Source organism: Acomys russatus, chromosome 3, assembly GCF_903995435.1.
Source record: "Acomys russatus chromosome 3, mAcoRus1.1, whole genome shotgun sequence".
NCBI classification, from domain to species: Eukaryota; Metazoa; Chordata; class Mammalia; order Rodentia; family Muridae; genus Acomys; species Acomys russatus.
In genome coordinates, this window is record NC_067139.1 from 16,962,716 (window position 1) to 16,986,498 (window position 23,783).

At 42.3% G+C, this 23,783-nt stretch overlaps 1 protein-coding gene across 1 annotated transcript in view; it reads right to left on the reverse strand.

Annotated features, from left to right (window-relative positions):
* Gmds (GDP-mannose 4,6-dehydratase) overlaps window positions 1–9,312 on the reverse strand; it is a 534,897-nt gene extending 525,585 nt beyond the window's left edge. Inside the window, exon 1 of the mRNA XM_051169591.1 lies at window positions 9,087–9,312. Within this exon, the coding sequence (XP_051025548.1) occupies window positions 9,087–9,188 (102 nt within the window). The 5' untranslated portion in view covers window positions 9,189–9,312. The remainder of the gene's footprint in view (window positions 1–9,086) is intronic.
* Between the last annotated feature and the right edge of the window lie 14,471 nt (window positions 9,313–23,783).

Sequence of the window (23,783 nt, forward strand, 5' to 3'; positions counted from 1 at the left end):
TTCTCACCTCAAACCCAAGGTAACACAATAATTCAAAACTACCCTCACTAAATCTAAAACTAACATTTCTCCCAGTGGCTGCATCTTGGGTCACGGTTATACCATCCAGATAGTCTCCAGAATTGTCTGGAAGTCAATAAATCTTCCATTTCTAAGGATACTGCATGCAGCCCATCACAAAACACTGCTGTAGCCCATCCCCTTTCCTTTACAACTAGGCTTGTTCTCATCCTCTGCCTTCTACCTCATAAATCAAGAGCTGGCTTTCCTGCCTCCATTCTTTTATTATTTTCAAATTCATTCTGCAAACTACATCCTAAAATGCATTTCCAAATACTTCTCCATCCTCTCAATCCTATCTTGGGAATTCTTAAGATGTAAGATTTACCATTTCCTAAAGTTTCTGTACTACACATTCATTATATTCACTATAATCAACATTTCTAGCCTGTAATCAGTTTGTGATGTACATTTAATCTCATCTTTAAAATAAGGAAATAGTAGGGCTTGGTGGCACACGCCTTTAATCCCAGCACTTGGGAAGCAGAGGCCAACAGATCTCTGTGAGTTCGAGGCCAGCCTGGTCTACAAAGTGAATCCAGGACAGCCATGGCTACATACAGAGAAACCCTGTCTCAAAAAAACAAAACAAAAAGTGAGGAAATAAGCTGGGCGATGGTGGTGCATGCCTTTAATCTCAGCACTCAGGAGGCAGAGGCAGGCGAATCTCCAAGAGTTCAAGGCCAGCCTGGTCTACAGAGTGAGTCCAGAACAGGGCTCTATTACGCAAAGAAACTCTGTCTCGGGAAATGAAGCATCACAGAGACCAACTAGATTGCCTAGGAACACTAGGGAAGTGGTACACTTTCTTCATTGAACTTAGTTTTGAAAGCAAGAGTTGAGCTCAGATTTCAGCCTGAGCTGGTACTAAGTTCTGGTATGTGTCTCTGACACTACATTGCTCATGTCATTAAGTCAAGCCCTTCTATCTGCCTTTCTAGGCCTCATAACAACAACAAGATTAGTTTTGGCCCATCAGTGAATGTGGCCTTTAAACTATGTAACCACAGGATAGCAAGTCACCAAATGCTTTCACTTGGCTTAAAATCCATGTATACCATTCTATTTAATGTACACTTGGTGGGCTGTTCATGAATGCATATGATCAGGTAATAGAAAAGCCTTCCAATTGGGATCAATGTTAAGAATGGGAAATAAGAATAAGAACAATAATATCTTTAACTATCCACCTATGAGAAATATTCCTGATTCTAAAAGAAGAAGAAAGCAGCATACAGGTAATCCCTCAGCGGCACATCTTCACAGTGGACAATACCATGCTCCTGTAATTCATGTGCTCCTGAAGCACAGAACTACCTGTGCCCAGGCCACTGGGCAAACTCGGTAAGACCCCATCTTTACTTTTTTTTAAATTATGTGTATGTATATGTGTCTATATGGAGTTTTTTCCATGAGTGGCCCTTAGCAGCCAGAAAAGAATGTCAAATGCCCTAAAGCAGGAGTCAGGGGCATTTGTGAGCTTCCTGACATGGGTGCTGGGAGCCAAACTCAAGTCCTCTGCAAGAGCAGCATGGACTCTAACCAGAGCCCTTGAAAAAACCCTGGACCCCACCCTTCATAACTCTTTCTCAAACTTGACATTTATAATCAGAAACCTCCTTGGTAAAATATGTTCAATTCAGCCAAGCCTATTGATGAAAGCCTCTGATCCCAGGGACTCAGGAGGGAAAGGAGGCAAAAAGATAGTAAGTTAAAGGTCAGCCTGTCCCAAGGCAAATTAGAAAGACCTGTCTAAAAAAAAGAAAAAGAAAGGGGGAAAATGGAATTTCAGTGGGAAACCTCATTGGAGATGCTCAATTAACTTGTTGCATTAATGGTATTGTATATGATTTTTATGAGCAGGTCTTTCTATCCTCAAATACTAATTAATTTATCATTCATCTCACAGCTACCCCATTAGTCTATCAACTGCTTGAAGATAAACTCATATTTATTTCACCCACTGTCACATCCCCAGCACCTAGCTCTACACACGAAGTATCTCCATAATTATCTACTAAACTAAAACTCTCAACTAGACAGCCAGGGCTACCCAGAGAAACCCTGTTTCAAAAAAACAAAACAAAGCAAAACTCTCAACTATATAAGCCTGAAGTTAGAACAAATGTTTATATATTTTTAATATTCATAGAGAAAGAAATAACAGGAATTTTGAAAATCCTCCTTCACCCTCGCCTCCCCAAAAGCAACAATAATAACTCATCAGCACGTGTTTGCACATGCGCGGGCGCGCACGCGCACACACACACACACACTTTGTTCATTTGGTACATTCTACAAAGATAAATAGCTCAGGTTTTTCACTCTTGCTTCACTAACAAATTCTGGCTAAATATAACTCCTAGGTGAGTATAAATACAGTAAATAGTTCATTAATTCTATTTTTAAAATTCTGCAATTGGTCTTATCTGTGGAACTGATATTAAATGACTGCACCACAAAATATAATAATATCTGGGTTTTATTTTAATTTTACACAAAACTGTAGTCAGCATACAATGGTAAATTCACAGTATTTTACACTTGAAACAGACTAGTCTCACATAGTAACTTTCACCTTGCAACCTTGTCAGGAGCCGTTTGCAAAGGCTCTCTGTCCATATGTACCGCTCTCGTGCTCTCTGCTCTGGCATAAGAATCACATAGATTGCTGAGACCGTGATTAAGCAAGATGTTCTGTCAAATGCACATTCAAGGTCTTCAGACTATCAGAAAAAGTACACTGTGGCCTTAAGACCGAGTCAATTGAGATCACACCACCTTTCCCTGAGAGTGTCTGTCTGCATTATCTCCTGAAAGTGGCCCTCTGCTTTGATTTCCCATGTCTGAGATGTATATAATTTGAACTGGTGAATAAAGCTGAGGTTTCGTGTGGTACGGATTGCAGGCCCTCTCCTGTGTTTCTGACTATTTCTTGCCTCAGTTTCTTATTTCTGATCTTTTATTTCTCAGCCTCACTCCCTGGTCTAGGACCTGTTCGATATTGTCCAGAGCAGGCTCTGGCATAAGAAACTAACTCAGGAAGCAGTGAGGCCACACAATCAACTGGAGTTAAACCCAGCCTCTGTGTACACAGCACTTTATTACATGTAATATAAGGACACATAGCAGCCTTTGATGAAAGCAGGACAATGCTCAAGACATCTCTTTCATCTCCAATTATGACAAACCTTTTATCCAAGCACTACAAATCCCAGCAAGGAAGATTTAGAATGGAAGTCCCTATTCACAATCCTCTTACAAGAAGATAAGACAAGCTCTGCTTTGCACAATCAGTCTGCAAGACACACTGGGACCAAATCAGCTGACCTAGTGGAACTCTATATTCTTGTATTTGGTTCAAATACCACAAAACTTTCCCTGCAGGCTATGCATTCCTCAGGAAAAGCAAGACTCACTGTCATACCTTTCCATTCAGCTTCCTTAGCTAAAATGAAAGAAAAGTTATTATTATCTCTAGAAAGGAAGATCCATTCTCAGCAGAGCAAAGACTCCTACTATGTAGCAAACATACTAAAAGCCATCATGTAGCGTAGAAGTAGTTACACAGCAATTCAAGCCCATGGTGATCTAGGAACCCAACTCATTCTGCTCCACTCTGCAACTGTCTTAGTCAGTCTTCACAGTTTATTATCAACATGTTCACTCCAAAGAATTAACTAACATGACTCAAATGTCTGTGCAATAAATGATCCAATGAATAGAAATGGAGACATATAATCCAATAAATGATCAGGTTTATTTAGTCTGGCTGTAACTCTGGGAGAATGGGAATGTTGTAGCTTAGTCCGTAAGAGTGCTTGGACCAGGTGTACAATGCATGCCTGAAACCCAGCACTGGGAAAGAAGAGTGGAAGTAGAAGCAGGAGGATCGGGAATTCTAGGTCATCAACGGCTACAGAGTGAGTGTGAGGCCAGCCTGGGCTACACAAAATCCAATCTCATTTAAAAAAAATGACTCAAAATATTCAAATTGGGTATATAATTTTACAGTTTAAGTTATCTATCCTCAGAATTTATTTACTAATGCTAATTCAAAACCTAGTAGAAAATATAATTATCGAGATCTGTACTTGAAATAATATGACTTTGCAAAATAATCTTAACCTCTGTGCCCCTTAGGGCAAATAAGGAAAATGCATTCTAAGTGCCCTATTGCTTCAAAGAGTAATGCATTTTGAACAAAATGTCAAACACTTTGAACAGTGCCTGGCATAAAGTAAGTGCTCAACACATGCTCATTATTGTAATCATATAAAAAAAGATAAAGTGAGCTGGGCGTGGTGGCACACGCCTTTAATCCCAGCACTCGGGAGGCAGAGGCAGGCGGATTGCTGTGAGTTTGAGGCCAGCTTGGTCTACAAAGTGAGTCCAGGATGGCCAAGGCTACACAGAGAAACCCTGTCTCGAAAAACCAAAAAAAAAAAAAAAAAAAAAAAGATAAAGTAATCATGGAGGGGACCCTAAATTGGTGCTGAGATCTTTAAGAAAAAGAAGTAATACAGAACTGTAAATAGGCCAAACGAATGAGAGTCGAGCACTCCCTCCATTATGCAAATGGAAGCAGGATGGCTAGGAACAGTTTATAATGAAGTCACAACCAAGTACCTTCTTCCTTTCCCCATGCTGGGTGCTGGCATGAACACATGCCCTCAGAACTCACAGCACTCACCAGCTGTGAATTTCCTTCAACAACGTACTTTCAAGGTGCAGCCCAGGCCATAACTAACTACCTGTAGGATCACATGAATTGGCTATGCCAATCCTACTTCTGGATATGACTCCTAACTCCAAAAATAATAACAATGGATCTCATTATTGGCTGCTGCTCTTGAACTTCAACAATAAATAGTTTATAGGTGGTGAAAGGCTCCTCACTGCTACCATTTTTATTTCTTTACCTTTAGAGGCTTCAACGGAGAACTAAGAAAAATGGTGGAGCTTAAACATGCCTTTCAGAAGTCACAGTACTGCACTTCCTGGCCTACCCTTCCTGCAGCTTTCTGTGCCAGCTGATCATCGCAACATCACCCGATGAGCGTAAGAAGCACTTCTCAGATTTATAGTCATTTTAAAACCAAACTATTAGGCAAACGCTTGTACTCACAGCACTCAGGATGCTGAGGCAGGAAGACTGCTGTGAATTTGAAACCACTGTGGGCTACATAGTAAATTACAGGTCTGCCTGCACTGCAGAGTAAAACCCTGTCTTTTAAAGAAATTTCTTGAGACAAGCAAACAGAGTTTCTAAAAGTAGGTGCCAGGTGCTATCTGGAGTCAGGTGAGACAAAGTATTAGTCCTTGACAATCATTTTACTAAAGTTCCTGACTGTTGTCCTGAGCCTTCACTCAAATAATTACCTACCAAGCAACCAGAATGCTGACAGGTAAATAGTATTCCTCACTCCTTATATATTATTTCTGCCAAGGAATCATGGCCAAATAATGTTGGTTTGCCTACACACCTAGTGGTGGCTTTTTTTTCTAATAAAAAAGATTTAGGAGAGCCTGATTCAAAGGATAGGTAAAGGCCAGCACCATAGCTTACTGAAAAGGCACCCCTCGCCCAATACTAACCACACAAATACAGGAGCACATTAGATAGGCATATTGTGGACTCTATAACACAAAGAAAGTCACTCAGGACCACAAGTACAGGTAAGACGCTGGTTGTGGTGGTCTGAGTAACAACAGACTCATAGGCTCGTATATTTGAATGCTTAGTTGCCAGGGAGTGGCACTATTTGAGAATCTGGAGGTATATTCTTTGTTGTTGTTGTTGTTGTTGTTGTTGTTATTGTTATTTATACTGTTATTTATACAGATTACATCCCTGTTGTTATCCCCTCACTTGTATCTTCCTGTTCCCACTCTCCCTTCCTCTTTCTGCCCTATTCCCTTCCCCCTAGTCCTCTGACAGAAGGGGACCCCACAGCATGGCCACAGCCTACCAAGTGTGTCACTGTTGGTGGACTTCGAGGTCTTAACAACAGAACACCTTCTCCCTTCCTCTCCTTCTTCCCCTCTCTTACTTGATTAGGTACAAAAGCCTCCAGAAGAACCAACTACACGACTTCCAAGCCTCCCTGGCCACTTAGTGCCAGCCAACTAGCCAAATACAGGTTACTCCTATTCCTTGGGTGAGAGCATATAGAATGGGTAGCTTAAAAGTTCCCGGATGATATTATTAAGAAAATGTACAATAAGGCACGGACCCTTTAAAGCCACAGTCCTTGAGGGGTCCTTGAAACTGAGGTTGGGAGTCACCAGCCTAGAAAATAAACCAAAAGGAACAGAAGAGCATTCAACTCATGAGCAAACAGCTGTGGTAGCTACAGAATTTGGTACCGTATTGCAGGTACACCAGGAAGCCTAGGTAACACAAAGCAAGCAAGCTAGGAAAAAATACAGGGAGGTATGTCAGGGCGGTAAGTGATGGGCGGTAGAGCTCAGAAGGATCTAATTTTCAAACCTGAGAGCAAAGTAGGTATATGGAGTTTGAAATGAAGTGAGAAGCCATAAACTTCTGGTCAGAAAGTGGTATGTTGAACATTGTGCTTTAGGAGAACTCTAGCTTGGAGTGGGGGTGGGGGTGGGGGTTGGGGGCAGTTCCAAGTCTTCCTTTCCATGAAGTATCTACCAAACAACAGTTTTCAACTACTGAGTAAGATTCCACTTCTAAGCTGCACTAATTGAAAATGCTGGCCACTTAAATTGATACAAGCCATACTAATACGGCACACACATTTCTTGATGACACTAATTAAAAGTCTACTTTAGAGATTATGTGAATGTAGTTGATACCTGAGCTTAATAATCAATCTGAGAACTTGGGAAAGCGGGGAGGGAGAATTCAATGGGTAGAGCACCTGGGAGGGAGCCCCGATTCCTTTCTTCCTCGACCTTGGATCCTTTTTCTACCGTCCTGTCTTACTAGTTTCTAAGCGTTTATCCATTGTAAGTACCTTACACAAGATACAACGATGACTGAAAGAATAATCAGTATCTAGTAACTGAAATAATATAATGTTTGGGGACTATGTATCTGCCCTTTTGTAAAGCAAGAGAACTTTGAGACCACTTGCAGTCCCAACAAGACACTCCCTACCTGTTGGACCTCAGCTTGTTCAAACTCCTAGGCCTCAATTTCCACATCTAAAAGCAGAAATAAAGACTTCGTTGTGGAAACTAATGAGCCAGTATGCTAAATATGCTGCTGTGGTACATATTAGCTATATTATCATCTTTACCATCTTCGCTTTAGGATCACTCTAACCACCATCAGATGTCCTGAGATACACCCAACACATTACTCCGACGATAAGGACATTACTTCAACATAGCTGAATTTCACACTGCACGAGTTGACAAGGCAGTGGTTGGCCCTACCTTGTTGCAACACCTCTATGAGATGGCTGGGATAAATTAGCCACACTAAGCATGCAGTAAGGACCAGACAGACTCCATTTTGAAACAGAAACTCCATTTGGTGTTAAACCTAGCCAAGGCCTGAACCAAGATTCCAAAAAAAACACAAACTAGTCTAAACAGAAAAATATTCCCTAGCAACACAATCAACTCACCTTGGGAAAGTCCAAATATACTCTCTGCTGGTCAAGCTGACCAGCAGGTGGTCTGGCACATAGCAACAAGCAGTTAGGAGAAGTAAGGCCAAAGTTCCTAATGCCCAGTGACTGCTTTAACCAACCTTTTCTATAGGCCAACTTGCCCCTACACCTATTACCCAACCATGAAATGCCAAGGCTTATAACCCCCTGCTTGCAGCTTTTCTGCCCAAATGTCATTCAATCATATACTGTAAAACCCATTTCTTTGTCTAAAACCTATTTATAAAAAAAACTCTCAATTGAGACTCGAGGCCGCTTCCCTGCATCTGCTGTGTCAGTGCATTGGAGGAGTAGCCCGGGTTCGAACCTGCATTAAAGACTTCCTTACCATTGCATTTGGACCTCGGCTTTTGGGTGGTCTGTTCGGGGTATTTCTCGAAATCTGGGCATAACAATACGACCTGGGGTCCCAACATTCAAGATAGCACGGGAGGGCTGGGTGTTGTGGTGCACGCCTTTAATCCCAGCATTCAGGAGGCAGAGGCAGGCGGATAGCAGTGAGTTCGAGGCCAGCCTGGTCTACAGAGTGAGTCTAGGACAGCCAAGGCTACACCGGGAAACCCTGTCTGGGGTGTTAGGGGGGGAAGACAGCACAGCATAATTACCTCACCCAAGAGTTCATGCCTTTGGAATTAGAAACGTTGGTCTCACTTTGGGACCATTCTGTCAGGCTATGCTCCAAAATGTGTGAAAACATAGCCGGGCGTGGTGGCACACGCCTTTAATCCCAGCACTCGGGAGGCAGAGGCAGGCGGATCGCTGTGAGTTCGAGGCCAGCCTGGTCTACAAAGTGAGTCCAGGCTACACAGAGAAACCCTGTCTCGAAAAACCGAGAAAAAAAAAGAATTAAAAACATGACTCCCACAAGTTTATATAGGACTTTTTTTCTTTTTTTTTTAAGTGTGTAATCATTAAGAATAAAAATAATTTGTAACTACTATTATCTCTTTTGCATCTGGAACTCTGGAAAGGGGGTAACCAAAACGCGGCAGCCGCTGGGGTCCCAAACTCAGCAGGTGAGCGAGGTTGAGCAAAGTGACTCCACACACACAACTGACAGATCAGTGGCCCCTTTTCTCCCCGGCACCAGGATCTGCAAAGTGCAAAATCCCTTCCAAGAGGTCTTTGGGCTCCGGGAAGAAACGCCACAGTAACCTAGGGGACAAGTGAGACAGTGTGGTCCTGTGCATAGCACAAGCTCACACCCCCAGGTGCCGCAGAGAGCCACGCCGCCCGAGCAGAAGCTGTCCCACCCCGCGGCCGCACACACCTTCCGGGACGCCCGGAGCACAGTTCCCGGTGGCACGGCGGTCCCGGGCTGGGAGGCAGCCCACGTGCCCCCGGGCCACAGGCCGTTTGTCCCCGCCCGGCACTTACCTGGCCCGTGATGCCAGTGATGAGAGCCACCTTTCTGGGCTTGCCCATCTCGCCGTCCCCGGAGCCCCCGGAGCTCGGACAACTAGCGGGCGCGTGAGCCATGCCGCCGCGGGCTGGTGAGAGGAAGGCGGAATGCAACGGGACGGCGGGCCGACAGAGACGTGGGTGCGCGCGCCAGTCGCCTCACGGAGCAGCAGCGACCGCCACAGTCTGACAGCGCGCGCGGGAGGCCGGGCGTGGAGCGAGGGGCGGACCGACCGGGCTAGGGCGGGCGGCGGGAGCTGGGCAGAGGCCTGGCCGGCGCCGCGTCACTCACTCTAGCAGCGACGCGTCAGCAGCGCCCCCGAAAGCCCCGCCCCCGCCGGGGTCTCCGCGCAGAGCCACGCCCCCCTACGGGGCGGGGCCTGTGGGTGCCGGGCTCCTGGAAGAGGAAGGATGCCGGGCTGCGACAGGGCGGAGGATATGGCCTGCCTGGCTGGGCCCCTGTCTCCAGGAATCCTGATATCGCCTCATGATGCCAGAAGGAATGACGAGCTGACCTTTTCGGTAGGAAAATGCTCTGAATTCCAAATCCAGGCACCACAAGGCAGGGGTCATCGACTTCATTAAATACTTTCTGGAAACCTGCTGCAGTGTCTTTGTGAGAAGTCAGTTTTACATTTCTTGAGGGGACTAGAGTTTCAAGGCTCCTAAATGTGGTTACAGATATGGGGACTAACCTGTCTATCTGAGTCTTCCGGCAGTTTCTTAAGGGTTGGAACTAGTTTGGAGGTTCCCAGTAATTCCATTCAAGGGCTGGAAGTGCTTTAGCAATAAAGTTTCTGGCCCCACCCGCCCTGAAAAGGAAACAACTGACAAAAATGAACAGGTCAGTGAATCTGTCTGTGACAAATTTCATGAGGTGGGGTTGTTGCTTGTATTAATTTGCTTCTGTTTTGTATGTGCACATTGACAGAGAAAGGCTGGCAAAGGACTCGGACATGGGGGGGGAGGGGTGAGCGGAAGGAAACACACACACACACACACACACACACACACACACACACACACACACACACACACACCGCTGCCCTGCTGGTCGCTCCAGTAAATATCTCAGTTATAAACTGAGCTACCAGATCAGGGCCCAATAGAACGTGCAGGAAGGATGTAGTGCAAACGTGTAGTCCCATAACCATTATCCACAGACTCCTCAAGAAGCATTCTAGACTTTATACACAGGCTTGTCTGGTTTATTATTTTTGCCTTCTCTCTGTTGTATCCTATATGGAAAATGAGACTCAGAAGCTGGGGAAATATAGTCATTAAAGCAAGAAATGTCTACTATCTAGATGTTCTTTGAAGACTGATTTGGTTTTGTATAAATACGCTGTAATGCAAAGATAAATAATTCAATATTTCAAAATTTGTAGACAAAAATGGATGCTTAGAAGAGGTATATCCCATGTGTCCTGTAGGTCTGACACCTCCTGTCATACTAATAAGTGCTAGGAATTCATCTATCTAGGAAGAAATGTAACTGTAGGGGGAAAAGAAATCATAGAAATCAACTATGTATTGCATGTGCTAAGATATGGCTTAGTGATAAAGCACTTGACTAATGAGTTTTTATTCTTCAACATTATGAAGTAAATAAATAAAAGCAATATTTTTAGGACCTGAAAGTATACAACATAGTAAAGAAAATATTTACAAACTATAAAAGAGGAAAAAGAAACTATGTAGCTTAGACAACCAAACTTTATTTTCTTTATTACTGTTCTAGAATCCGGAAGTTTAGAATCAAGGTTTGATGTCTCCTGAGGCCTGCCTCCCTTGCGTCACAATGTCGCCTTGCATCTTGTCATGGGGCTGCCTTGACTTGTGCTTGTGTGCCGACTTCCTATTGGAAGGACATTGTTTACATTTGATTAGAGACTACCCTAATGACCCCATTTTATCTTCATTACCTTATTAAAGGCCCTATTTCCCAGCCAGCACACTGGTTTTGTAGGTAAAGGCATTTGCTACCACGACTGCCATCCTGAGTCCAAACACCCAGACCCACACAGTGAAAGGAAAGAGCAAAGTCCTGCAGGCTGTCCTCTGAGCCCAACATGTGCACTAAGGCGTGTGCATGCCCACACATTTTTAAAAATAATAACAAATGAAATAATTAATAATAAAAAGTATCCTATTTTTTTTCATTTTATGTAACTCTTTTAAGTTTTTATTATTTTGTGGATTTTGGTTTATTTTTTGGGTTTTGGTTGGTTTTGGTTTTAGACAGGGTCTCATGTACCTCAGGGCTGACCTGCAACTCATTATATAGCCAAAAGTGACTAAGTTTCTATCCCCCTGCCTCTATGTCCTGAATGCTCAAATTACATGCGTGGACCACTACACCATGCTTGTGTAGTCCTGGGGATAGAACCCAGGACATTGTGTATACTAGGCAAATACTCTACCGAATGAACTATAGCCTTGTGCCAAGTTGCCTTTTTTTAAAACTCAATTTTGAGGCAATGATATCCAACACTTATGAATTAATAGAAGAATGTGATACATCTCATTACAGACAGAGGGAAAGGGAGGATTTTGTTGTTCGTGGTGGTGATGGTTTGGTTTGGGGGTGTGAAAGGCAGTTGGTGGGCATCACTATCATAATTTTCCCAATAGCCTTAGGGGAATGTGCAGAGTGAGCATAGTAACTGGACAACTTGAGAGCCCATTAGCCAGAGGGAGAGTGTGCTGGTGTTGCATAGGAATTCTCAACTTTGGGAGGCTTAGTAATCTAGACGACATTTGACTTTTTTTTTTTTTTCTTTAACAACTGGAATTACACTATTGGTATTTAGTAATTAAAGAAAGGGTCTATTGCAGAACATCCTATGTACAGCCCAGCTGACCCAAAGTAGCAACCAATCTATTTTCTGTATCCATTTATTCTGCATGCATCCATCCACTCAACCAAATTTGCATTATGGACCATGAAATTAAAGCTACAGTGCTTGTGATTGTCAATCTTTTTTTAGTTACATATATTTATTTTTTCAGAGGGAGGGGGATGCATGGTGCTCCTGTGGAGGTCAGAGGACAAGTTATAGAAATCAGTTCTTTCCTTCTACCATGTAAGTCCCAGGGATTGAACTCAGGTTTTTCAGGCTTGCCAGAGAGTATCTTTTTCTGTTAAGCCAACTGCCCGGTCCTTTGGGGGTTAATCTTGTCACCTTAATTGGATCTAGAATCAATCTAAAAGACCTACTTCTAGGCAGGTCTATTAGGGTATTTCCAGAAAGGGTTAATTGAGAGAAGACCCGTCCCCCTAGTTTGTGCCACCTTCCAGGCACCATCCAGATTTAAAGACCTCCATGGAAAAAGCAGTGCTACTTTGCCTGACCACCTTCCCTTCTTGCTGGTGAGTGCATCTGCCTTGTATTTGCCCCCTGTGCCACTGCCATCTTTTGCAGATATCAGAACCCAGATTGAGTCTTCTGGTGCAGATGAAAAATTGTGAAGTTCTCCTGGAATCTTCAAGCCTTCAATAGGGATTATTAGGCACCTCAATCTCAAACCTACCTCAAAATACATAAGCCATTACTGACTACAGGAATGGAGTGGTGGCTTTTCTTCAGTAATGTAACTGCCTGTAAATTGTCTATGTTCCTATAGGTAAACCTTTACCCATGCTCCTGTAAGTAACCTTAAAGAAACCTATTAGTTTACCAAGCTAGACTTGAATGGAATACCATTTGGTCTGTTGTTGTGCCTTATCTGGAATGAATAGATGTTTATTCACATCTTCTCCAGAAAAGGTAATGCAATAATAATGTATTTGTTTTTATTGTAGAGTAGTATTCTATCATATGGATATATCACAGTTTGTTTACTCATCTACTGAATGAATTTCTTAATTGTGTTCACATTGGGGCTATTATAAGTGAAACTGCTACTACCATTCGTGTGCTAGTTATTATGTGAAAGTAAATTCATTTCACACAGAGTAGAATTACTAGATACTATAGTAATTACATTTTTTTTTTAACTGACAAGCTGTTTTCTTGCAAGGATTTTTTTTTAAAGACAGAATTTATTGTATTAAATCCCTCTTATGGTTTAATCTTTTCAACCAATGGGATTTGGATCAAGTAAGATACTGAGATCTGTGAGGTCATTTCCAAGAAGGATTAGCAGAGAAGACTCTCCCCTATAGTGGGTGATATCTTCCAAGCACAAGAAGTCTATGGAAAAACCTGTGCTGCCTGCCTGGCTTTGCTCCTTACTGGCAGGTGTTTCTACTCCATTGGCTGCTGCTGTGGCCAGAGTACACCTTCTCCAGAAATCTCCCGGGAAAGGATGGTGGGCACTCCTGGGGCCTGTAGCTTAGTGGACTGAACAGCTGCTGACCTCTCAGCCTCTGCATTGTACAGACAGACTTTATTGGGACTGTAAAGCTCCTGTCAGCTATAAGCCATTTATTTAATTAATTAATCGAATTAATTAAGATCTAAATAATCTTTAGCTAGAGAGCCCATTACTAATATAATCTCTTTCTACCTACATTTATGGCAGTCTATATGTCAGGCTCTGATTCCTGACTGGCATGGTGGTACAAAAGATTTAAACTCTACACCTGACTATCTTAACTTTGACTGAAGGAGCAATGAAATGGTCATATGGTGTGTGAGTTTCATTGAGACAGAAGAATTAGAGCAAGAGAAAGCCTACAAGGGAGAAGCAGATAACATTTTCACTTACCTTCCCTCCCCTTGATGATTTATACCAGTTTTCTAGTTGGGCAAGAAGCAGGATATAAGCAATAGATTTTGAGATAAAAATCACCTAAGATGAATGCCTTCTGAGCATGAGACAACAAAATACCTGCCCTTCTACTCAAATAAAAATGATTTTATATCAATTGTCCATAGAGAACATAGCAGCATCAGGTTACAAGCAGAACTGGAAGACAGTGAGCTAGCCCTGAAATTCTTAGGGACTTTCTAAGATTTCATCACTTTGATTTAGGATTATACCAGTCGGCTAGTGGACTCACACAATTACAGGAAGTTTTTCCATACTGCTTTTGTTTTAAATTCATCTTCATTTCTTGAGATGGGATCTCTTTATGTTGCCCAAGCTTGTCTTAAACTCTTGAATACAAGAGATCCTCCTGTCTCAGCCTCCCAAGCTGCTTGGGCTTCTAACACAGGCCACACCTTCCTGTGTTAATGTGGAGTATTCGAAACAATTGAAGACCTTTGTTTCTCTTTCATAGCTTTTCATTGGGTAGGTCCCTTACTTCAGGCAAATGGGTATTGAAAGTACAGGATCCATACCATAGGCCTCTGTATATCTGAAAGGCATGTATTGTAGACCACCTAAATTCATTTTTTTAAAAAATCAATAATTTTCAAGGTAAAATAATTTGGGAAATATTTCCATTCTGATCATCTCAGTTCCTCAAAGCATAGAAACGCATGAGCAGCACCTTGGAATCATTGCTGCACTGTTCAGTTTGAATCGGCTCTGGCAAAGCTCAGCCTTGTTCATTTTTCCATCCATGGTAGAAAACCCAGAGGAGAAAACCATATGATGTGTTAAGTCTTTTTATTTTTTTATTTTTTATTTTTGGCTGCTATTTTCAACATTCTTCCTGCAGAATTTGAGAGTGTATATTTATGTCCATGCCTCCCTTTGTGCCATTATGACCAATAAAAGTGGATACCCAATAATATAAAACACTAGAAATGAAGTAATACATTGTTCTTTAAATTAGATGAGGTAATAAAGCACCCTAGACTGCCTGTGGAAACTTGCCAGCACCTGGCTACTAGTCTGGTCCTATAATATGTCAGAACTGCCTCAAGGTAAAGATATTGGTCTCATTTTAAATTCTGAGTCCCCTCCTATCAGGGAGACCTCACCAGTTTGTACTAACATGTTCAAGATGCTATCATAAACCTCAAGTTCTTTCAGTTGTGGTCCACTGCACCAGGTAATGACTTCTACTCTTCCTTCTTGTATTTGATGCCCAGTGAAGGTATTGAAAGGGCTCCTGATCTGCAGCTAGGATTATAAGGGAAATGCTTTGAATCCTATGCACTACAGAATCTGATAGGCCTCCTGGGATGAACAGCAAGAAAAGCTTCGATCCTAATTATTTTTAATTGTTTTAATTTATTCAGTTTAAATCCTGATTGTTATCCCCTCACTGTATCTTCCGGTTCCTACCCTCTGTCCCTCCCACTTCTGCCCTATTCTCCTCCTCTGACAGAAAGAGACCTCCTCCTCCACCATATGACCACAGCCTATCAGGTCTCATCTGGATAGCTTCCCCTTCCTCTGTGTGTCTCCTCACTAAGGGGAAGTGATCAAATCAGGGGCACCAGTATAATTCTTTCATTTGAATATTTGTTTAGCATGCATGGGTACCTGCCTTCCTGAGTTTATATGTACCATATATGTGCAGGATCCCCCAGAGGCCAGAAAAGGATACTAGTCCCTCGACTGTGTTTTTGTCTTTTTGTTTGTTGTTGTTGTTTTTTTTTTTTTTTTTCAAATGACTCATTCCTCCATGCTAGAGAGTTCCTTTCAACTTGGAGTCATGCTTTTGGGAATTCATTTTAGGACAAAAAAAAGTGCCAAGTTGTGCCTTCATTGTGTCATAATTCTTGGTGAAATGACTCACTTTGAGATGACAGTAGATAGAATCCTGGCATAATCCTTAGACACAGCTTTAGGGTGACTTAACTCAAATTCTCATAACACATATGAGCTGTGGATAAGCAAATGATTCTCTGGAAACTTTACTAAACAACAGTTAACGCTGGTAGGGACATAACCTTCAGCCATTGGCATCAGCTGAGATAGTGGTGACCAAATCAATGTCAACTGTAGTTTTGGCAAGGTGACCTTGGTAGCAAATGATCACTGTGACAGTTTCTGCACCTTGACTCCAAAGAAAGGGTATTTTGTAAAGACTCGGGGAAAGATGAATGAGGATGTGAATGGCAATGAGACTCCAGTCATCAGGATAGTCCCATTCTCCTTGTCAGTGAACGATGTGGAGATAGAACTGGCACATCCCTAGCCACAAGGACGGAATCCATGAGATATCTCTGCCTGGTGAGCTGCTCTCCCTAGTCACAGTAAACATCCTTAGCTTAGTGGCCCGGACTGCGGGGTTCAACTAAAACTCAGGAGGGAGGTCACCTGTAGAGAAATGCAAGACACAAGGAAGGAGAGCAAGTCTGATTGATCAAACTCTCAATCTTTATTAGCCAGGCAGCAGCTTTTTATAGTCAGAAGGCAGGGAAGCATATTGCTATAGCAACCCAGCTGCAGGCTTTTCTCAAAACACAGGGAATTCCAGGCAGGGTCATAATGTCCTGCCACACAGTGCATCTTGCTTTGTCTTCATCTAGCTTTAGTCTAACTGCTGACTCACAACAGGGTTGCTTCATCTCTTGTCTTTAGTCTAACTGTTGACTCACAACAGGGTCAGCTAGTTTCTTGTGAAAGGCACGCTCTGGGAAAGATAGAGACTTAAAGGCGCAGACTTAGACAAAATGGCTGAACATTGGCTATATGGCTTATTGTCCCCATCAGTTTAGCATCATTACCAGGGAGCACAGGGTTCCTCTGGTGGGTCCTTAGTCTTCTACATAAAAGAATTGACAATCAGACTCAAGAGGAGACTTGAGAATAATATTATTGGAATTTGACAGAAAAAAAATATCACAAGGCAGACAAGCCGAAATGTTGGCAGCTACCAGGAAGACGATGGAGGAGAGGGTGCGATAAAGTCATGCTTTCTAAGATTGAAGGTAAGGAGGCAGGATAGCTAAGCAATGGGAGTCAGAGCAGCTACCTACCCAGGAGGTTTCTTAGAGTCAGGGCAAACAGGTTGATGATTTTTGCCAGCACCCAAAAATGGAGATAGGTGGAAAAGAAACTGCAAAAGTAAATGGGTTTAGTAGTGGTAGTCTTCAAGCAGTCACATAAAGGGAAGGACCTCTAGGGTGTATATTATCTTCAGATGTGCAGTATTTCCCTCCACCTTTTAGTTTCAGGGTGTTTGCTTGTGATTGTAAAACAGAAGTTTTTCCTTATCACAAAAGCCCATTGGATTTCCCTGATTAAAAAACCTCCTGCTCTCTTTAGGTAACAGTCTTATGAACCTCTGAGCGGGTCATTTCTAAAGGGAGTTACTGACAAGTAACCATAAGACAGGCCCAAGTTCTGGGGCCAGGCAAGGAGGGTTGAAGGTACTTGGAAATTTAAAAAAGATTTGTGGAGCACAGGCAGATGTAGGACGCAGATGCTTTATTCATTCCTGGGGAAAGGTCTCAAGGACACTTATAAAGAAGTCACACAGAAGTAGACTCTTGCAATAACTGGCTATATAATGAGTTATATAACATCATGTTTATTGTTTATTATGGTTCCTCGGATATCCAAAAGCTGTCATCTAAACTAAGCCATTATGGATCTCCACCTATGTCATTTTGTCTAAACCTTTATCCAGGCCTCACAGTTTATCTCTATTTCCTTTATTCTACCTTGTTGGTGTATTTTTATACAATTATTTTTATTTTGGGCTCTTTAAATCTCTTTCTCCTTACTCTACCCCAAGTCCCTCTAGCACCCCAATATCAGATAGGAGAGAAAGAAGATTAGTGGGGAGAGGGATCGTAGTTTTCCTTAGCTACTTCCTGATGTTCAGAGTCATCAGGTTCTTTGGGGCAAGTCCAGTCCTCACTTCAGGATAACTGCAACTTCTTCTTGTCACATGGCATCAACAACAGTCAGGAGCAGCAGAGGGAAGCACCAGTAGCCTTCTTTCTCAGGGACGCCAGTCTCTCTTTGGGTCTGACTTTTATCCCCACTGACAAAGACCACTCCATCACATGCAAGAGGTAGTTCACAGCTGACAAACATCACGTGCCCTGTCAGAAGTCAGTTATCAGCTGTGGACAAACTGAAGCAGCTGACGCCAGATCCCACACCTGGGCTTAAAACAAAAACATGTTTACATATAAACCAAAACTTCCACAACACCACCCCTTTAGACACCAGACACTGTATTAGGAAGGGCCCATGGGATCTTACACAACAATAGTACAGGAAAGAACAACATATAACAAAGAAACAAGTTATACCTCCTAAGGTTGGGATGGTTCACTTTAGGAGGTCTCCAGTCAACTGCTGGATCATCAGTGCACCACTGTGCATGTGATGTGAACTGTTTCATATCTCTGTCTTCATAGAGAACAAAATTGACTCTTGGGAACTCTCTAAAGAGAGGGAGAAGGAGAGGGAGAGGGAGAGGGAGAGGGAGAGGGAGAGGGAGAGGGAGAGAGGAGAGAGAGAGAGAGAGAGAGAGAGAGAGAGAGAGAGAGAGAGAGAGAGAGAGAGAGAGAGGAAGAGAGAGAGTTTTGTTTTGTTGAGCACTTTTAGTCCTGTAACATGATCATGTCAATGGTTGGCCCCTCCCTGCAGATCTTAGTTGTTGACCACTGAGAAGGCAATGTCCAAAAGTTGAGTCTATGGGGTATTACTGAAAGTTCTTGAACAAGTATAGTAATTTGGGTTAATGAGTTCTAAAAAAGAAAACCAGAACAGTAACTTAGACATTTCATCTTGAGATCATCAACCCAAGATGGCTACAAAGCAACAGAGGTACTTTTAACTTATGGTAAAGTAAGCTCCATTTCATGATAAATGAACCCATCTTCTACAAGGCATAAGACTCTGTAGGGACCATGTATCTCACTGGTTCAATGTGGACAGTTACCCACTTTCTATAAAATTAAAGAAAGAAAATGACACCGAGTTATGTCAACATGAGGATGAGACAGAACATGTGACCTAGCATGTGACTTAGCCTTCATCTTGATTAGTGATATCATCAAGGTAGTTTTGTCTGCCAAAGTCTAGCTTTGACATGTCAGTATTTGAAGGAGAATATGTGATGGCTGCAGAACACACAGACACAGGAATCTTCTCTTTAGGTCAAATAGGCTCTTATTTGGGGGGAAAATTCATACATTTTTACACACATACACAGATACACACACACACACACACACACATACACTTGGTGGATGAATTAAGGCTCCAATAACTTTACATACATAGATACATACATACATACATACACATTTGGTGGATGAGGCAGAGCTCCAACAACTTTATTTATTTCCCACAGCTTATATATCTCAGCAAAATCTTTCAAGTAATATAAAAATTATAATGTGGTTGCATTGTAGTTTTTAAGTGAATGATTACAGTGAGTTTCCCAATACTCTTACATGAGTAAACATTTTATGTATTACAGGTGAAAAAACACATTATTTCCAGTAACCCACATACATTCATGTCTAAATTAACAAAGTATAAGCAAGCAAGATATTTTTCTCGGCCATTTTCTCTTACTGCCAGGCTGCAGTTTGTGGTTATAAAGGAAGGGTCAATCATTTTATTATTTATAAAAAGTAATCTTATTTTTAAAAATCTTAAAGGAATCTCAAATCTAAAATTTTATATAAAAAATAGTCATTTCTACTTTAAATCCTCAAAGCACATACCTACTAACAATGTTTTTATTAAATCATAACAATGCTTGAAAAAGATAGATCACTATTATTGTAAGTGCCAATGACACTGCCCAGTAAGGGCCTGAAAACCCCTTTAGAGTTCTCATAAAACTCACAAATTATGAGGGATGTGATGACCTCCAGGGCAGCAAGTAGAGTGAACCTCCACAACAGCATGAAGTCCTCAGGGCTGTGCCTCTCTGAGGCATGCCCATTGTGCTTATGCTGAATGGTTGGGCCACAGTCCATGAGTTCTAAAGTTGTCTGGCTACTCCTCTCTCACGGCTCCCAACAGTTGACCATGTGAACTCACTACCATCTTTGTTAATGTACCGCATGGCATGAACTAAAATGGCAGCACACCCATTAAACTTCCTGGTACTGCTAGGCCTTCAGAGGGTTACCACCCTGAGAATTTCCTGGACCACATGACCCAGTCCTCTTCTCTCAGTTTTGTTTTGTCTTTTCTCCTTTCTTTTAGTTTTTTACCTTCTTGGATGGCTAATAGGATAGTGAAAATGGGAGGCCCAGAGAAAACTCTAGCATGGGTTGTATTGCCAGTGGTAAGTTTAGTACATTTTTGTATCAGACCTCAATGCTAGGTTTTGGGATTTTTGTCTGTTGATCGATTTTTTAAAATTTTAATTTTGATGCATTCTTTTACGTTATGTATTTCCTCACTTCTATAAGGAACTTAAGAGTTTTCCTAGACATGTGCCTCCAACCCCATCCACCTATTGAAGGGCGCTGACATGTTGAGACGGCTAGCTTTGGAAAGCTCATGTGAATTTGCAGCAGCCAAAGGAAAACTTGGAAAAATGCAGATCCCAACTGGGGGCTGAAGTATAGAGGTCTAGTAGCTAGACAGGCTGCTGCTGGTGGTAGAGTGCTATAACAGCTGGAGGTGAAGAGAAATCCGCCTGCCTTATCAGGAGGCTGGAGGGTGGCTAGGCTGGGTCTTAATGCCTATTCCTTCGGCCTAGCAACCCCAAGCCTGTTTTTCTCTAGCAAAGAGACTCTTTTACCCCGTGCCTGACTGTTTCTGTTTCCATCCCACCAAGCCCTTTGGACCCTGGGTATTGTCTTTAATATCCAGAGACAGTTACATGCACAGACAAGGAAAAAGAAGAAGCTGTGTGTCATCCTCTTCTAGGTTCCTTTAACCCCAGCATTATAGTTTTAACAGGGCTTCCTTAAATGAGTTTTCTGAACGTTGTAACCACAAATGTAGTCATGTTTTATTATGTATCTGCTTCTTATCCAAAAGCACAGCCATGGTAGATCACTCTATGTAGAAAATCTGCCTTATGCTTTCTATAAGGTTTATCTAGGAATTTACAAAGCCCCATGGCTTAACAGTATGTGCACAGGTATTTCTAATCTATTGAAATCGGCCTCCTTTATTAAACTGGTGTTGCACAGTGCTGTCTCTGAGCCAAAACAACTGCCATGGCCATTGCTTCCACTGTGCTTGCTTACAAAAGATCATCTTAGCTGGGATTCATGACTACTGATGTTACTTTATAGAAGGAGAGGTTGAGCAGAGTCATTTAAGCAGCCACTCTCCCTCTCCCTCCTCCTCCCCCTCTTCCTCCCCCTTCCCTTCCCTCTCCCTCTCCCCATCCCAGAAATGTGGCTGCTTTTAGACTTCTTTTGCTGGGCCCACCTGCCCTCCTGACCTCTAACCTGGAAAACACGTTTTCTCCTTCTCTTAACCTCTCTCTCCTCTCGGCACCTGCAAAGATCTCCAGACAGATGGTCCTGTTGGCTTTTTCTAGCCAAACTCCAATAAAATTATCTTTCAGATCCATTCTTGAGTTCATTTATTACAAGGCCACAAAATTGCAAAAGGAACCCTCTGCTCCCCAGTAACATTATGATGTCTTCTTAATGTTTAGAGGGTGTGTGAGAGATGAAAGAATCATAAAATTATCTGAAAACAAATAATGTTTTCATAGAAAAGATGGCTTGACTCCTCTTTAGGTTTCTTTTGCCTTCTTTGCCCTGTCTCTCTAATGCTTTCACGTGATATTTTAAATTCTAATGAGAATCGTCTAGAATACCTGCTCCTCCCTTAGCACACTTGAATTGATTTGTAGAAAAGTAATATGCTTGAAAAAAAAAAAAAAATGCAGGTGCTGTTTCAGGAGGCTCCAGGTCCAGGGGACCTTTGATAAAGAAGGAGTCAACAAAGCCACTCTTCAGACAAGACCACCTGCCACGGGTATTTCCCATTTGTTGGCTCCTAGTCTGCTGTGTTCTTTGAGCCCCTTTCCAAAGTAGAGAGTCGAGAAACTCACTCTCTTCTGTTTTCGCCAACGATGGGTGCCCCTCTCTACATGAAGCCTCTCTGTATGGCTCTCCTGGGCTTGCTAACAGTATAGGAGTCTCATGGCCTTTAGACTTCCCACGTGGTAGGTGGCCTTCCAAAGACAGGTGTTTCTACATTCGCATTTTCCAGACATGGCTTGAAATGGACAAAAATCAATATTCTATTTAATCTAATTATGGATTCATCCATAATTTATCCCAAACATGGTATTGTCTCTATCTGTATTAGATGCTTTTCACTGTGAACAAATACCCAATGAAGCAACCTAAGGGGTGGGGGTGGGGTGCATAGGTGGGGGTGGGGTGAGAAGGTGGGGGTGGGGTGGGAAGGTGGGGGTGGGGTGGGAAGGTGGGGGTGGGGTGGGAAGGTGGGGGTGGTGGTAGGGGAGTATTTCATTTGGACTTAGGGTTTGAAGGAATCTAGTCTATCCTGAAAGCAAAGGCGCAGTGAAGTTCAGGGCTACAGCAACTCATGTCTCAGGAGACCAGGTGTCAGAGGGTTTGGAGCTGAAGCAAGACTGAGTATAGCCTTTAGATACATCTCCCAGCGACCCTCATCGCCCGGCTAAGCCCTCCCTTCTAATGCTGGAGAGCAAATGTCCAAACACAGGAGCATGTGGGGAACACTTCAGGTCCAAACCATATTATCTACTTAACAACTCGAAAATTAAAGTCAAATGACCTTTTATGGGGAGAAAATTAATCTCACAGAACTGCCGTAACAAACGTTGCTGAATTAAAACAGGAAAATGTGGATTAGAAGTCCAAAATTAAGGTGCTACAGAAGCAGTCTCCCTGTAGGCTCTAAGGGCATCTCCTAGTTTTTTCCTAGCATTTGGGTTTTGCTGGTAACCTTGGTTCACTTGGCTTATTAAACATATGACCCCATTCTTTGCCTTTGACATCATGAGGTGTTATTTTTGTATGTTTAAATTTCCCTCTTTGTATAAACAAGGGCACTATTCATCCTGGTTTTAGGGTCTCTGGGAATCTAGGGTGACCTCATCTTAACTTCGCTATATCTACAGAGACTCCCATTTATGGGTACCAGTCTCTAGGGGTTGGAATGTTTCTTTTGGGTCATTTAGTTTAACTCTCAAAAGGCAAATTTATCAAAGGATTGATATAGTAATGAACACCAACTTCATTTAGAAGGTTCTAATGCACTATGTTCACAACATAAGAAAGAAGAGCCTAAGGGCAGATCTAGGAAGGCTAGATTTAAATATCAAGGGGTTCAGATGAAAAAAGAAAGAGAAGGTTAAAAAGAACTGGGTATAGCTTTCTAAGGAAATGAATTTTCTTCTCTTAGCTTTGCAAGAAAATCATATGGGAAAGGAAAAAAATGACTCTGTATTGAGCACTGAGAACGTGGCAGCCATTGGATGGAACACTGACCATATTGTCTCAGTGTTCCTCAAGTCCTAAGAAATAGGAAGTATCTTCATGTCTAGATAAGAAAGTTTGAACATAGGAGAGTTAAGTCACTGTTTAAAGGTTACTCAGCAAATAAAGGGCAGTGCCAAGAATAAAACCCAACCCATGTCTATTTTACAGAGAACCTGCCTTGTCATTTACAGAATAAACCTGAATGAAGTTAACAAATAAGTGTGGTATGCTTGCCATATGCTGGGCTTCTGACCCAAAGGCATACCTTCAAGGAAGGTACTTGTGGTGTGCATTTCCACCCAAAGCAAACAGCTTGAACAACGCATATCTCAGGAAACCAGGTGTCAGAGCATTTTTGGTTGAAAGTGGGACTGAGTTCAAGCCTCAGCTACATCTCCCA